The sequence below is a fragment of the Garra rufa genome, chromosome 5, assembly GCF_049309525.1.
Source record: "Garra rufa chromosome 5, GarRuf1.0, whole genome shotgun sequence".
Classification (NCBI taxonomy): Eukaryota; Metazoa; Chordata; class Actinopteri; order Cypriniformes; family Cyprinidae; genus Garra; species Garra rufa.
In genome coordinates this window covers 55,844,835-55,861,972 of record NC_133365.1, presented here as the reverse complement: position 1 = coordinate 55,861,972, position 17,138 = coordinate 55,844,835, and the positions used below count along the sequence as shown (strand labels likewise).

The following is a 17,138-nucleotide window of genomic DNA, read 5'->3' as shown; positions in this document are numbered from 1 at the left end:
TCTAGATTTTCTAATCTTGTTCTATTCTAACAAACTATACATCAATGGAAAGTTTATTTATTCAAATGTCAGACGATGTAGAAATTTCAAATTCGAAAAATTCTTGTGGTACAGGGACACATATGCAGGTTTTATATACTTTTTGCCACACATTTTAAAGAAAACAAAACATTTTGTTATAATATTTGTTTTAATATTTAATTAACTTGAATTAAAAAGAAATTGTTGAAATTAATGTGAAATAGATTAATAGAATCCTTTAAAATGTGTGGCAAAAAGGTATAAAGTATATATTTTTGTTATTTTATTAGTTAGTTTTATTTATTTACTATTTTTTATTATTTTATTATATATATATCAAAACTTTTAAAAGAAAAATCTTATTTCAACTAGTATATATATATATATATAATGTTGCAAAAAATAGTTATATATATTATATAATAAAAAATAATATTGAAAAAATAATATTGAAAAAAGAATAATATGATTCTGAGGGCATGTTGTTTTATTTCATTTGAAGTGTCAATAAATGAGTATATAACACAGAAGCTGATTATTAATAAATGATTGAGCCTGTTTAACAATACAGTTTATTCAACTCTAACTGTAAACTTCTAAATTCATATAAATAAGATGTTATTTGCAGAAATAGTAAAATAGTAAAAGTAAAAAGTAAAAAAAAAAAGTAAAAGTAATAGTAAAAGCAGTAAAATCTCATTTTTAAATCACTGTCCACATGAACAACAACCTGTTGATGTAAACATTCACTATATAAATCATGTCAGATTCATATTCACACGAATGTTTAAACACATAAGACACATTAAAGACATTAAAGCAGGGAACTCACCTAAGCACACCAGGAAATCAAAATGAATTTCGGATCAAACGCGTCCAGCTCTGAATCCAAATCCAGTTTGACCGCTTCTTGCTGCGTCCGTGCCGTCTGCTGTCACTCACATGCTCGCTGCCCCGCCCCCTCCAACACACGAGCCAATCAGATCTCGATCAACAGCGGTGCGTCTACCTGGCCAATCAGATGCTGCTGTTTATTAAAATAAGTTGACGCTCTCTAGCACGCGTTCAGCCAATCAGATGCAGAAATGCAACAGTTGTATATTACCCAGAATGGAAATGCTGGAAAATTGTTGCCAGAGTACAAAAAAAGCCTGTAAATGTTAGAGTTGTTAATATTCTGGTGTGTGCATTAATAATAAATAAATAATAATAATGTAAAAAAAAAAAAAAAAAAAAAATCCATCTTCAGATGTCCTATTCTAACAACCCATATATCAACAGAAAGCTTATTTGTTCAGTATACTAATGTTCATAAATAAAATATAATTAAATAAAAATGTATAAATAATTATATCATAAAAATAATGATAAATAATTTTTAAAAACTAAATAAATGATCAAAACAGTCCAATTAACTAAAAAGAAAAGGTAAATTTTATGTATATAAGAATCAGGGTTATTACAGTTATTTAAACCATTTAAAAAAACATTGTCATTATTTAAATAAACTAAAATATTTAAAAAATGTAATGTATTTCTATTAAATTAAATAATTAAAAACTATACACATTTAAAAGGAACAAAAACGAATAAAAATAAATAAATAAAAACAGCAAAACAAGAAAAGCTTTATTAAATGGTTTTACTAGATAATATATTCCAGAGCTTGACATTCATTATTAAATATGCACATGCTTTAAAAAATAATAATAATGTAAAAATATACATTTAGATTGTCATTGTATTTTTATTAATTTATATGATTTTTGCAGATAAAAACAACAAAATTACTACAATTTTAAATTTGATATGAAAAAACCTAATTCAAAATATTAACAAAAATCTCAATGATACTAAAATAACAATGAAAAGAAGAAAAAAATTAAAGAAAAAGCTTTCTTAAATGGTTTCACTTAAATATATATATATATTTTTTTTTTGTTACAGTGCACTGAGTTTTATTATTTGTATTAACTTTTATGATTTTTCCAGGTCTAGAAATGACACTTTAAAATTTAAGCTTACTCTAAATAGTTTTACCAACATATTCATTACTAAAAATGCAGACGCCATTTAATAAAAAAAGAAAAACTTAATGTAAAAAAAAAATAAAAAAAAGTCATGGCAACTTTTTTTAATTAATTACTTTAGCTCAAAAAATTAAACCAATTTTACCTATTTATTGCAATTAAAATGTGCAATTTACTGCATTTATGGATGCATGTAAAAATCAGTCAATCAGAACACAACAAACACATTTCGATCATTTGTTGGTTTTGCTTTATTTTTCCGCCATGATCTGAAACTGAAAGTCAAAAATACAATATAAACTTCTTTCTCTTATCGAATCAACAGAAAACACTTGAGGAACAGGAGCTCCCGTCCCGTTCGTCCGGCGTCGATTGTAAAACAACAGAATCTGACGAACGTCCCGTCCAACGACCGACTGGAGCGAGAGCCCGAGACGCTACAGTACAGAGTTCACACGAGCCATCGGACGCACGACACGGACGTCTTACGCCTTATGCATCATCCCATGAGATTCAGCCACGAACACGATCAAGAGTCCAGAAAGATGAAGATGTGATGCGTCCGTCACGTTCACGATCCATTTCACACATTTCTATCGGTCACAGTTCTCCATAAACACAGTTTCATTATAAACACTAACCATGAGAAACGGGCTTGAAATGACTTGGCATTTCCTTAATTGCTGCAACGCAGGAAAACACAGTAAATAAAACTCCAGGATTTAACAACGCAAGAGGAAGTGGACGAAATAGAGTCGCTCTGAGAGCAAACGAGTGAGTTCTGGCGTCCAGGGTTGTTTCCGAACGTCTGCTCACCACTCCTTCTTCTTCTCGTCCATGGACACGCCGCCCGGACCCAGCGCCACCACCAGCAGAAGTCCTCCGACGACCGACGTGGTCTGGAAGAAGTCGTATTTGAGGAAGTCGTGCATGGGTTTGTACGCAGGCACCGTCCAGAAGGCGTTGAAGTAGACGTTGATGGCCAGGAGCCACACCACCAGCGTCAAAGCGGCCAGTTTAGTCTTGAAGCCCACGGCCACCAGGACGATGAGAGCCGTTCCCACCATGTTCTGCAGGATCTGACGGACAGGAAACACTTAGATTTCACTTACAAGAAAGACAACAGCAGCAAGAGATGTTCATGTTTGGAACATCTTTATGCATTATGAGTTGCATTTAGCAGATTAGATTATTAACCATGCACATGCTGTAAAAAAATAATAATAATGTAAAAATAAAAGTTATTTCAAATTATTTATAAATGTTTTATATAATTTTAGATGGCCAAAGAAATTAAATCAATTTCAACTTCATTTTTTTTAGTTGATATTTTTAAATGTATATTCAAATTTAACAATTTACTGGAAAAAAAAAAAAAAATCCCAGTCAATTAAAAATTAAATTACAGTAAATTTGATTATGCTTAAAAATTAAAGCCAGCAAATGAAGTTGAAATAGGTTTTAACAGTGCACAGAGTTTGGAACATCTTCACATCTTTATGCATTATGAGTTGCATTTAGCAGATTAGATTATTAACCATGCACATGCTGTAAAAAAATAATAATAATGTAAAAATAAAAGTTATTTCAAATTATTTATAATGTTTTATATAATTTTAGATGGTCAAAGAAATTAAATCAATTTCAACTTTTAGGTGATATTTTTAAATGTATATTCAAATGTAACAATTTACTGAAAAAAAAAAAAAAATTCCCAGTCAATTAAAAATTAAAATACAGTAAATTTGATTAAAATTATAAAAAATAAAATTAAAGCCAGCAAATGAAGTTGAAATAGGTTTTAACAGTGCACAGAGTTTTTGTAACTTTTTTTTATTATTAATTAACATGATTTTTCCAGGTCTAGAAATAACACTTTCCTCAAATGGTTTTAACGAGTAACATACTCATGACTAAAAATGCAGATATAATATAATATAATATAATATTTTAATTAACTTTTATTAAGTTGAATGATAGTGTAGAATGATACTGAAAATATTAAACAATTTATAGTAATTAGCATGTACTGTAAATATAATTTTGCAACAATTTACGCAAGTAAAAAAGAAATTGATAATTTCATCTATCAAGGACACATTAAACGTGACTGTAATGATATTTATATTGTTACAAAAGATTTCTATTTCAAACAGATGCTGTTCTTTTAAACCTTTTAACCATCTATGAAACCTGAAAAAGTAAAATGAATCACAAAAAAGAAAAAGGAAAGCCTAATGTTAAAAAAATAAAATAAAATATCAAGTCATGGCAACATATTTTATATTACTTTAGCTCATAATTTTTTTTTTTTTTACAATTTTTAAAATTCATTTTTTTAGGTTATATGAAATTCTACTCGTTTTTTTAAGTCCGTTTTAATACATTTAAAATGTACTGGAAAAAAGTTTAAATGACAGCAAATGTTTTATATTATTTTAGATTGCCAAAAAAATTCAATCAATTTCAACTTAATTACTTAATTAACAATTTACTATTTGAAAAACAAATTGATACTTTCATTCATCAAAGACGCATTAAACTGATCAAAAGTGACATTATTGTAACAAATAACATTTTTATTGTTACAAAAGATTTCTCTTTCAAATAGAAAGAACTCTTTTGAACTTTTTAGCCAGCTGTGAATCCTGGAAAAATAAAATGCATCACAAAAAAGAAAAACCTATCGAAAAAACTTTAGCTTATAAAAAATGTTAACAATTAACAATTTTAAGGCTATATGAAATTCGATTTGATTTTTTAAGTCAGTTTTAATACATTTGAAATTTACTGGAAAAAAAAAAAAAGTTGAAATGACAGCAAATTTTTAATTATACTTATGAATTGAAATCAGCAAATGAACACAAGGTGAAAAAAACTCTGTAAAAACCATCCGAATATAGAGAGGAATAAAAATGTCAAGTTTGGTGTGTGTAAGTGCTACTGAAGTGAAGATTTATGGCTCAGAGCACGAGAAACAACTCATTTTGAAAAAAATTAAAATAGGTATTATAATTGAAATCTAGTGACACAACTAGATAAAGTGCTATAAAAGAAACACTTAACAGTGTCTTATGGATGTTTTCTTTCCACTAGTTTGAAAAAAGCCCAAAATCTCAAATTTGACAGGTGCATGAAGGAAAAAAAAAAAAAAAAAACAGCATTTTTGCCTGAATTCTCCCCTTAATAAATTAACAAATCAAAATTTTTATTGTCACAAAAGATGACATAAATTTAATAAAGTAAGAAAAATTGCATTACAAATGTAAGAAAAAAAATTATAGTGGGAAGGTTAATTTCTGTCATTTCAGTCCTGTGATCAGGTGCTCCTAAGTTCTTTTTTTTTTTTTTTAGTAGGAGCACAGAACATAGGCCTACAACAACAATTTTTTTTATCTGGCCATAACCGCAGGTGCCTGTCTTAATATCCAAGAAGGTTTGGAGAAAATATGAAATAAATTGAATCTTATTATAGATTATAAAGGGTAATATAATTAAATACAATTGAAATGACATCTAAAATGACTATTATTAACCACCCACACATCCCAAGCTAGAGTCCTCCCAGTGACTTTTGGCCATTTCCACCACTGAGTATAGTCCCGTGGCTTCAATATCACACATTTCTGGATTATTTGAATGTGCCAGACTGTGTCAGATTTGACCTACAGTGTGCTAAAACAGTAAAACAGACTCACGGAGAAGAAGCTGGAGTCGAAGTGCAGCAGCGTCATGAACATGAGCACCAGCAACACGCGGCCGCCCAGCTGCATGTACTGCTTCGGAGAACTCTCGCCCATCGACGGCACTCCGGCAAACATGCTCTTCCCTTCAGAGCGAGACTCGGCCAACAGCAGCAGCAGTCCTCCACCCAGAGCCAGATTCCTGCAGAAAACACACAGTGAACTCAATACAAATCAATGCATTCATCATTCTATCTTTTCTGAGTTTGTGCAACTTTGCACATGGGATGTGGTTAGATTTTGGCTGTGCATTCAGGCGTTTTCAAACCTGTCCTATGGGCTCCTTCATTAGACAGCTCTTGTGGTCTTTACTAATGAGCTAATGATTTGATTCAGGCATGTTAGATCAGGGAAACATGCTAAATTTGCAGGGCAGGGTTGCCTCCGGGATTTATGAAAGATGCATCTGATTGCTGTTTTTGTTTATGTAGAGTCTCATGCATGCATTTGTGTGTTTTGATGACGATCTGATGACTTCCAGTAGAAATATGCAACAAACTGTGGAAAACCCCTATTACAGCACTCTTATTATAACAATAGCAGTGTTTCTGCAATAAAAACAACAACAAAAAACAAGAAAAACAAACATTTTGGTGTCAGTTATTTCTGACCAAAACTATATTAGCAGCCACTAAAATGCTGGGAATTAACAGTAAATTTTTGCATGTTTGTTATTCAGTTTGTTCCTGAACACTCCACACTATTATATAAAATGCTACAAATTGAAACACTGGGCCGAAGGCCAAAGGCAGATTACCAAACACGTTTTTACCCATGCATTTGCTTTTTTTTTTTTCACCATTGCATAAATGAGCCAAAATGTGCTTTTAACAGTTTTGTCTTGTTTTTCAAAGAATCATTACAAAACAACAATTTAAACATTACAGCACTGTTTTTATAACAACAGCAGTGCTTCTGCACTAAAAACAAGAAAAACAGTCATTTTGGTGTCAGTTATTTTTGACCAAAATGATATTAGCAGCCACTGAAATATTGGGAATTAACAGTCATTTTTTGTTATAATTTGCAAACTGTTTTTGCATCAGTCATTTAGTTTGGTCCTAAACACACCACACAATTATATAAAATGCATTTACGTCAAGGTGGTCGTCACAACCTGATTATTCTACAAATAGCCAGCATGGTCTAAAGATGATCCGAGCCAATTTTGGTGAAAATTGTCCATTCGACTTGGCGTGAGCCAAGGAATAAAATAAATATAGTTGCAAGCAACAACTATGGGGCCAAGCACTAGGCAAGCAAGGCAGCAAGCGTCAGAGCAACTGAAGCAATGAGCAATTGAAGATGATTTAAGTGGGTGAAAATCTATAAAAACAACCACTAGCAACGTGATATAATTGGTTATCACTTTTGACCAATATCAATATTCATAGCAGAACGGTTCAACTAATCAACTTGAATTCCATAACTTTTTGCCAGCATGGTCTGAAGACGATCTAAGCCAATTTTGGTGAAAATCAGACAAACAGCTAAGACGAGTTCGAAAAGTAGTTTGCACAAACTATTAAAAATTGCAAAAAAAAACTAAACCTTACGATTTTTACATTTTGAGTTCATTCTACTCGACATAGGCCAAGTATTTTTGCTTCTAGACCTTACGTTTCAAAAGTTATTAGCATGAAATGAGTGAAATTTTAGACGAGTGGTGGCGCTAGAGAGTTTGACTTAGAGACTCCAAACTTGCTATGGTCAATGTTGAGACTGTTCTCTATCAGTGTGCCAAATTTCACAACTTTCCTGCAAGCGGTTCTATAAGCTGCCTTAGACTCAAGAGTGGAAGAAGAATAAGGTGCTTGGTCCCTAATAAAAAAGTAAAATACTTTTTAAAATACTAAAAGGCAACATTTCTCATTTTCGTTTCGTTTACTTTGAAGTTTCAAAACAAATAAAACTAAAACTAATCAATATAAATGAATAAAAACTAAAGACATATTTTAAAAAACTAATGCTTTATTTAAAATTAAAACAGAAAACAGAAATAAAACAGTAACTAAAAATATTAGGGATGCACCAAAATGAAAATTGAAACACTGGACCAATTACCAAAACAAGGTTTTTCGTGTTTTTCCCCATGTATTTTGCCAATTTATTTTTCACCATTGCATAAATTAAATAGCCAAAATGTGCTTTTTACAGTTTTGTCTCATTTTTTAAAGAATAAAAATCAATCACAAAACAACAATTTAACATTTGTGACATTCTAGTAGACATTACCAACAAAGCACAATAACTTAAAAATAATAAGTTAGTAAAATAATATTCTTTGGCTTTTTTAAAGAGCCCCTTCTTGAATCAGGCATGTGTTTTTAATGAAACAAATAAATGCAGCCTTGCTGAGCAGAAGAGACTTCTTTTAAAACATTAGAACATATTACAGAATCCAATGCTACCTCAGTTTGGTCATTGTTCGGTATAATTTATTCAGTCTTTTCGCTTATTCTTTTAGCTTTTTTTGCTATTTTCAGCCAAATAATTTCAGTTGCCGAACATCCGGTGCATTCCTAAAAATTATAACAGTATCTCAATAATACGAAAATAACACTGATGTGAAAAGATCATCTGTTGAGTTTAATTTTGAAGTTCTTAAATAACTAAAACTAAAAAAGAAAAAAGTAAAGATAAGAAATAATTAAAAAAAAGACAAAGCACTTTTACAAAAAAAAAATTGTACTCAATGATACTTAACTAAACAGAACCCAATCAAGCACTGGAAACAGGAGTGACACCGCATTCAACTCCAGTGTGAACGTGACATTTATGAGCAGAACTCACCTCATGAGAAACTTGAGATCCCACAGAATACTGTAGGCGACTGTCTGAAACACAGAGATGCACTGATGAACACATGCGGCATGTTTCAAACACAAACTACAGACTATAAACACAGAACCACAGACACACACATGCTGTTCACTCACCTGTAGTGCAATAATGCCAAACAACCCGAAGCAAGCATACTGAACCAAGTTTCTACTGAGGATCAGCACACATCCACCTGCGGACGAGAACATCAGTACAGTTACCATATTTACCGCAGTAGAAATCTTGCAGATTTATCATCTGAAATGTGCTCTGACTTCCAAAGCAATTTATATGATGCACTTAACATCAAGTATGCAAAGCACAAACACACACATATTTTAGCATTAATAACCTGACATATATCCATTTACTATAAATCAGATTAAACCATATGTCAGTTTTAAAATGTTTTGTGAGCTGCTCACATGATTTTCCAGCAAATTTTCACTCAACATCAGTCTTTTTTGGTCTTTATTTTATTTTTTCATAAAAGCAATAAGTTGGAGATTTAGAAAGTATTGCCCTGTGCGTTTGGACAGAAATGTTTTATCTTGTGAGTTTAAATTTGTTTAAATGTTTATTACATTTTTTTTTTTTTTTTACATATTTTTGATCAAATAAATAAAACTATCAAAAAACTTTTGAGCGGCAGTGTATTTCATAATTCTGTCCATTTTTTTTTACCACAGTGTCATTTGCGTCACACATTTTAACAGATATATAACGTTCTGTGGAGATACTGTTTATATAAAGGATTTATGTTGCCATTTCTTGCCTTTTTATGCACAATTGCACTACAGCTCTAGCAGAAATTACATTTTTATAATATACAAATTTTTTTATTATTTTGTGTGTCTTAAAGGCACCCATATAATATTCACTTTTTGCAAATAAATCATTTTTGCATAAGCTGTAACAAAATTACTTAATTATACTTAACTTCATTGCCACAGTTCCAAAATTTTTTTTTTTTTTAAAGTCTTTATTTTATTTTTTGATCAATGCAATAAGTTGCTTTTAAATTAGTTTTGGCTTAATATAATATTTATTAATAATGAGGATAATTTCCGTATATTTGATATACAAGTGAGGGGAATATCAGTTTTGTAGAATATCAGTTTTATTTGCATTATTTTCTGAATGTAAACTTCCACAACGATGCAAATGCAAATTTATATAAATGCATTTTGTCATCTAACAACCTAATTATTTTACTAATTGTATCTGTATTATTAATTAATATGATATACATTTTATAATGAAAATAACAGGTACATTATATAGTTTAAAACTTAATTTAGTTATTTGAAATAAAAATTAGTTAACATTTTGTATTTCAGCTAGTTGCCAGGACAACATCTCTCATTTTTGTAATCTTAATGTAAGCTTTAATTTAACTTAAAATGCTTAAATAAAAAAATAAAAAAATAAAAATATTACAAAATTAAAACACTATACAGACTATGAAAAAATACAAAATGACAAAAGCACACATAAAATGACTAAAATTAAAACCTAGAATAAAATCTAATTCAAATATTAACAAAAAACTATAATCCAAAGATCCTAAATTAACACTGGTGTGATCAGAACAGAAATATAGCGCAGAACAGTCAAACTTTTACCTGTTGCAAACTTAAATTCATGTGCAACTTTTTTCTGGAAAATACACTACCAGTCAAAATTTTATATATTTTTTTTAAGAATTCTCTTCTTCTCACCAGGCCTGCATTTATTTGATCCAAAGTACTGCAAAACAGTAAAATTCTAAAATATTTTTACTATTGAAAATATCAGTTTTCTAGTTGAATATATTTTAAACATAATTTATTTCTGTGATCAAAGCTGCCTTTTCAGCATCATTACTGCAGTCTTCAGTGTCACATGACCCTTCAGAAATCATTCTAATATGCTGGTTTATGATCAATGTTGGAAACAGTTGCTGCTTAATATTTTTGTGGATACTGTGCTACATTTTCAGGATTCTTTGATGAATAAAACGTTTAAAAGAACAGCATTTTTTAAATAGAAATCTTTTGTAACAATACACACTACCTTTCAAAGTTTAAGATTCAAAGTTCAATGCTAACCTGTATAAGTGTTTATTAGGATTAACTGAAAAATCAAACACTCCAAATGAGGAAAACCATTTGTGAGATGAATGTCCTTGTTTAGTTTCTGACCAGTCCACTTTTACACAAAACCAGCACAAGGGTAAAAATGAGGCCAGTGTGTGTGTGTGTGTGTATATATATATATATATATATATATATATATATAAGTGAGTGTGTGTCTCACCGATCTGTCCTATGAGGTTGAGCAGCACGAAGCAGGTGGCGAGGAAGTATCCGCAGCTCCATGTGGCCTCGATGTAGTCTCTCTGCTCGTTCCACTGGAACCACATGCGGATGCCGTCCTCCAGGAACGTGCTGATGAGACACAGGCGAGCGACGTGAGGCAGATACTGCTTAGTGACCCGCAAGAACTGCAAACACAAGACAGCGTTGGGGAAAGTTACTTTTAAAAGTAATGCATTACAATACTGACTTACTCCTCAAATAAGTAACTAATTACATTACTTAGTTTAGCTTTTTGGAAAGTAATGCGTTACATTTTAAATCTGGGCAGGGCTTGCTTTTGGTTTTTAATATAAAAAGTTCTATTTTTTGTCAAATGACCTTAAAAAAGCCTTTTTACAGCAAAGAGAGAAAAGTAAATTGACGTCTGTACAGTCGACCGCAGAAGAACAAATGTCAACTCTTCAGCAATAAAAAAGAAAAACAAATGATTATCTTGAGTCATTTCTGCTTATTAGTACGGATGAATTGGATCATCGAAAGTTGGCATCAAAGACATCAGTTAATAAAATGGGATTAAATACATAAAGGATATTTGTATTATTGAACATATTTACTTATTGCAGATTTGTTTTTATTCATTTTGAAGAACACTGTATCTGTTTTTTAGTGAGTGAGATGAATTAATGCATGTTCTCATTTATTCTAGAACTAAAGTAACATCTTACTCACAATTTCTCTCAACATGGATCTTTTTGGCATAAAATAAAAATCGATCATTTTGACCCATACAATGTATTGTTGGCTATCGCTTCTTTATCTGTGATTACACAACAGTGATTACTGTCAGGCTTACTGATTATTATTTATTATTTTTAACTTTTATAGCAATAAAAAAAACATGTATCATTGCATACGGTTTAAATACTAATACTTATGGAAGCCCATTTCCGCTACTGAATAAATTTTTTTTAAAAAAGGTTATTGCAACTTTTTTTTTTCTCTAAATTGTGAGATATAAACTTGCAATTCGGAGAAATAAAGTCAGAATTGTGTGATATAAACTCACACATATCAGTCTTATTTTCTCCTCAGATCTGGGCTTTATTAAAAATATAAGAATTGCAAGATACAAAGTCGCAATTGTGAGAAACTAAAATTTGTATTATTGAACATATTTAATTATTGCAGGTTTGCATTGAATTTCAGAGTTTTTATCCATTTTGAAGAACACTGTATCTGTTTTTTTAGTGAGTGAGATGAATTAATGCATTTATTCTAGAACTAAAGCAACATCTTACTCACAATTTCTCTCAACATGAGGACAGGAGAGCTTTTAATCAATAAATGGGGGGAAAAGCAACTCAGATATTTTCTTGTCGATTAAAAAGTAATGCGTTACTTTACTATTTACTTTAAAAAAGTAATATTATTATGTAACTTGCATTACTTGTAACACTGCTCAAGACCCGCATGAAATTAAATATTTTTCAAATATTCTGAAATATTATATTTCTCAAATATTATGCTTAAATATGCAATAAAACTTGAAATCTAAAATAAATGTTACGTTTTTTTTTTAAATGAAACAGATTTTAAAGACTTCGTAGTTACTGATATAATTTCTGAAATGGCTTGCTTTAAGATCATAACACCTCATCTAATGAAATTATATATATTTTGCTTCAAGATCTGTAAAGAACAGTATTATTAATCTTAACAGCGGAGGAAGTGGTGTCTGTTGTTGTGAAACCGTAGCTCTGTGAGTGAAGGGAGCAGGTCAAACCCTCACTAGAGCTCATGACGGACTGCAGTCAGTGGCCAAAATAGCAGCAGATATAAACAGACCACATCAGCTCTCGCCAGCAGCCAATCACTGAGCAGATATGCAAATGTGACTGACCTGACGGCCAATCAGAGCTCAGTACACTAACAACCCCATGAGAGTTCATGTGCTGGCCTTAATAAACAACAGAAGACACAAACACAAAAACAGCGGCTTGAATATATTTACTAGGAAAACATGGGCTACTTGGGATACAATTATTTGAATCAAAAAATCTGTTTTCATTTTCATTTAATTTAAAGTTTTAGTAACCGTGTTGTGTCTTTTGTCATTTTTAATACTTTATGTCTATACAGTTTATCAATTTTAATTTTAGTTATTTTAGTCCCATTTTAGTATCAACTTAAAATAAATTAAAATGTCAAATATTGCCAATTTCAAGCTTTTATGGTTTTAGCTTTCTATAATAAACATTTTTTTACAAAAATGAAAAAAAAAAAATCTTAGAAATACAAAAAAAACTATCTTTTTTAATTTTAGTCCCATTTTAGTATCAACTTAAGCTAAATTAAAATGTGAAATATTGCCAATTTCAAGTTATGATTTTAGCTTTCTATAATAAATGTGATAAACATTTTTTTACAAAAATGAAAATAAACAAATAAAATAAAATGTTAGAAATACAAAAAAAATATCACTTTTAATTTTAGTTATTTTAGTCCCATTTTAGGATCAACTTAAGCTAAATTTTAAAAAAAATTCAAAAATGAAAATAAATAAATAAAATAAAATGTTAGAAATACAAAAAAAACTATCAGTTTTAATTTTAGTTATTTTAGTCCCATTTTAGGATCAGCGTAAACCAAATTAAAATGTGAAATACTGTCTTGGCAATTAGTTTTTAATACATATTTAATTTCATTTCAAGTTTTTAAGGTTTTAGCTTCCTATAATAAACGTGATATAATTGTTTCAAAAAGAATAAAAAAAGAATAAATATGATTTCAAGATTTCATTTTCACGTCACATTTTTCAAAAAATAAAATAAGTCACTTTTAAAAAATCATCTTGATTAAAGATTTTTTTTAGATATTTATTCTAGAAAACAAGACAAAAATACTAAGTAAGGAAATCATTGTATGGGTCAAAATTATTGATTTTTCTTTTACCCCAAAAATCATTAGGATATAAAGATCATGTTCCATGAAACATTTTGTACATTTCCCACCATAAATATATCAAAACCTAATTTTTGATTAGTAATATGCATTGCTAAGAACTTCATTTGGACAACTTTAAAAGTGATTTTCTCAATATTTAGATTTATTTGATCTTCAGATTGCAGATTTCCAAATAGTTGCATCTCAGCCAAATATTGTCCTGTCCTAACAATTGAATAATTCAGCTTCCAAATTATATTTCACAAAATTGACTCTTACGACTGGTTTAATGGTCCAGGCTCATACATGTTTAAGGTTTATCCGCACCAGTAATACACATTCATACAGCATTTCGCTTCGCCCAGTAACCCGAACTCCTGCCATTCACTGACTTTTCCACATTTAGACTGCAGATCTGCAAGAGGCTTTAAGTTACATTCACACACATCCCAAACCGGTGCAAAACACACTTCAACAGTAAGCAAAATACAAAACCCTGCACTAATACTAGTGCAAAAGAAAACAGAAGAAACAAAGGCAGTGCATGTGTTTGAAAGTGTTATCTAAGCCTGTGAGGTTGAGCAATCATCCGCAAGCATTACTCAACCTGATTCAATGCAATACTCTGATTACAGAGCACAGGAGTGAGGAAAACAGTTAATAAAGTAAAACTACAGTAAAGTAACAGCTGTGACTGTCCTTTAAACGATAACTGTTGCCAAAATGCAACCTGGGCTGTTCATTTTTACTGTAAACGAGACAAACTTATATTTAAAAGCATAATTACGACAAACGAGCTGTTTTTGAGATTGACCGTGATTTCGTTTTGTGGTCAATGGCCGGTGAATGGGAGAACTAGGGGCATAACTTTGAGCGCATTAAAATCGATATTTTTACAACACTAAGAAGACTCGACACACCATCAAACTTTGCTGGAAGTATCGCCTGGGTCTCTACACATGAACTCCAGCATTGAGAACATTGTTTGTGTACACAGAGTTTACTAAAAAGAAGGTTTTGAACAACAATAGGTTTTGAACAACTCACTTTCACTGTTTGAGTTTCCGCTCTTGCCAGTCAAGAAGTGTCCATCTCCGAATGCGAGGATGGATAGCTCCTAAAGCATATTTCCATATAAATGCACGGCTAATTCGTTGTTTTGTCGCAAGTGAAAAACAATATTAACCTTCTAGTTGTAAAAAGAGCCTCATATAAGCCTAATATTTCGTCCTATGGAGTCCATTCGTTCGCATTCGGAGATGGACACTTCTTGACTGGAAAGAGCGGAAACCCAAACAGTGAAAGTGAGTTGTTCAAAACCTTTCTTTTTAGTAAACTCTGTGTAAACAATACAATGTTCTCAATGCTGGAGTTCATGTGTAGAGACTCAGGCGATACTTCGAGCAAAGTTTGATGGTGTGTCGAGCCTTCTTAGTGTCGTAAAAATATCAATTTTGATGCTCTCAAAGTTATGCCCCTAGTACTCCCATTCACCAGCCATTGACAACAAAACGAAATCACGGTCAATCTCAAAAACGGCTCGTTTGTCGTAATTATGCTTTTAGATATAAATTTGTCTCGTTTACAGTAAAAAAAAAAAAAAAACAGCCCAGGTTGCATTTTGGCAATAGTTATCCTTTAAGAAAGTTAAGACACTGCTGAAATGATTTCTTAGTTCTAAAAGAATAATATTAAACTTTCAAAGCACGTTAGGCCTCTTATTTAATACATACAGCAAGTATGAAAATAGGCATTTAATGAGTTTGCATGTTTTATCCTTTTTAAAAATGTATTTGGGTCAAAGACGAAAAAGGTTTAAGCATAAAATCAAAAAGTGTAATACTGCTTTAAATTGATGTTGATTTTCCAAAAAAAATATTTAAAAGTTTTTGTTTAATTTCATTGCATTTTTGTTTAGGTTTTTCTGAGCAAAAAATAAATATCATACATTTTTTCGTCTAATTTACAGAAGACACCCACTAAAATGTCAGTGTAACAATCTTGTCAGGCATATTCAGAAGAAGCATTGTTTGAATTTTTACATATTATATACATATTATACAAATATTGTGTTACACTGAATGACAATGTAACATTATTCCAACTAAGTTTTGACATTTTATTCTCCAAAAACATACTTGAAAACCTAAAAGCAGACACTTCACTTACATTTAATGTAAGTATGGACATAAAATCACTTTTGCAAATTTCTTTAGATGTGAAGTAACAGCAGTGACTGTCCTTTAAGAAAGTTAAGACACTGCTGAACTGATTTCTGAGTTTAAAGAGAATAACATTAAACTTTCAAAGCATGTTAGGCCTCTCATTATATACATACAGTAAGTATAAAAATATGCATTTAATGTGAGTTTGCATGTTTTAATCCTGTTTAAAAATGTTCTAGCATCATTTGGCAACCAGTATGTGTCTCTTTATTCAATGCATGAGCATGCATTTTATTTTCAAACGTGAATAATGTAAGTTCCCATTAAAAACACGGAGCAAAGTCTTATTTTACGAGCATATGTGAGTGTCTACTGTACACCAACACGCACAGACAGCTTTAACAAAGCCTAAAATGAAATATGAGTCATGCATATGCATATGAATGTGATGCACACTATTAAGGGCACATTAGCAGCTGTTGTGTAGTGTGTGATTGGCGCACCTGATCCGCCACGTCCTCCGCCGCGCTCATCAGATCCTCCTGCCCCATCACTCACCGATCTCCGCCGGATAGCACTGATATCAGTCACGGAAAACTAGAAACACACGCGTGTGAAACACTCTCTCACAACTGCTGCTGCCTGTCTAGGCCTCCTCCGCCGCCGTCGTCCCACAATGCAGTGCGCCGCTGCGAAAAACCTCCTATCCACGGGCGCGCGCACAGCGGCCTCCCGCGAGCCACGTATGCTTAACCGTGCGCGCGCACGACAGAACAGTTAGATCATCTTTTTCAACAAAATATTAGTTTTAAGTTACTGTATATGTGTGATATGCAAGCTTCATTCAAACAAGCATATTATTATTATTATTATTATTATTATTATTTTATAATTACACTTTTCACACAATATAACATTAATATAATAATAATAATACTAATAATGTTATTTATTATCAAACTTAGACAAAGAAATTACAGTTATAATTGTAATTATAATAAATTACATTTACAATAATAATAAATAATAAATAGTATGTATTATTAGTGATAATTTTCACAATGACTGTTGTTTTTATTAAATTTTTATTTTTATTAAATAGATTACAATAAA

General features: G+C 31.0%; 2 protein-coding genes across 2 annotated transcripts in view; both read right to left on the bottom strand.

Annotated features, from left to right (window-relative positions):
• ass1 (argininosuccinate synthase 1) overlaps positions 1-955 on the bottom strand; it is a 46,714-nt gene extending 45,759 nt beyond the window's left edge. Inside the window, exon 1 of the mRNA XM_073840914.1 lies at positions 854-955. The gene's annotated coding sequence lies outside the window, so the exon portion shown is untranslated. The remainder of the gene's footprint in view (positions 1-853) is intronic.
• A 1,323-nt stretch (positions 956-2,278) lies between these two features.
• Positions 2,279-16,716, bottom strand: LOC141335448 (surfeit locus protein 4). Its single transcript, XM_073840919.1, has 6 exons — positions 16,529-16,716; positions 10,916-11,102; positions 8,734-8,810; positions 8,588-8,631; positions 5,750-5,936; positions 2,279-3,130 (listed from the first exon to the last, which is right to left on the bottom strand). The coding sequence occupies exons 1-6, from the start codon at positions 16,574-16,576 to the stop codon at positions 2,864-2,866; spliced, it is 810 nt and encodes a 269-aa protein (XP_073697020.1). The 5' UTR covers positions 16,577-16,716; the 3' UTR covers positions 2,279-2,863.
• Between the last annotated feature and the right edge of the window lie 422 nt (positions 16,717-17,138).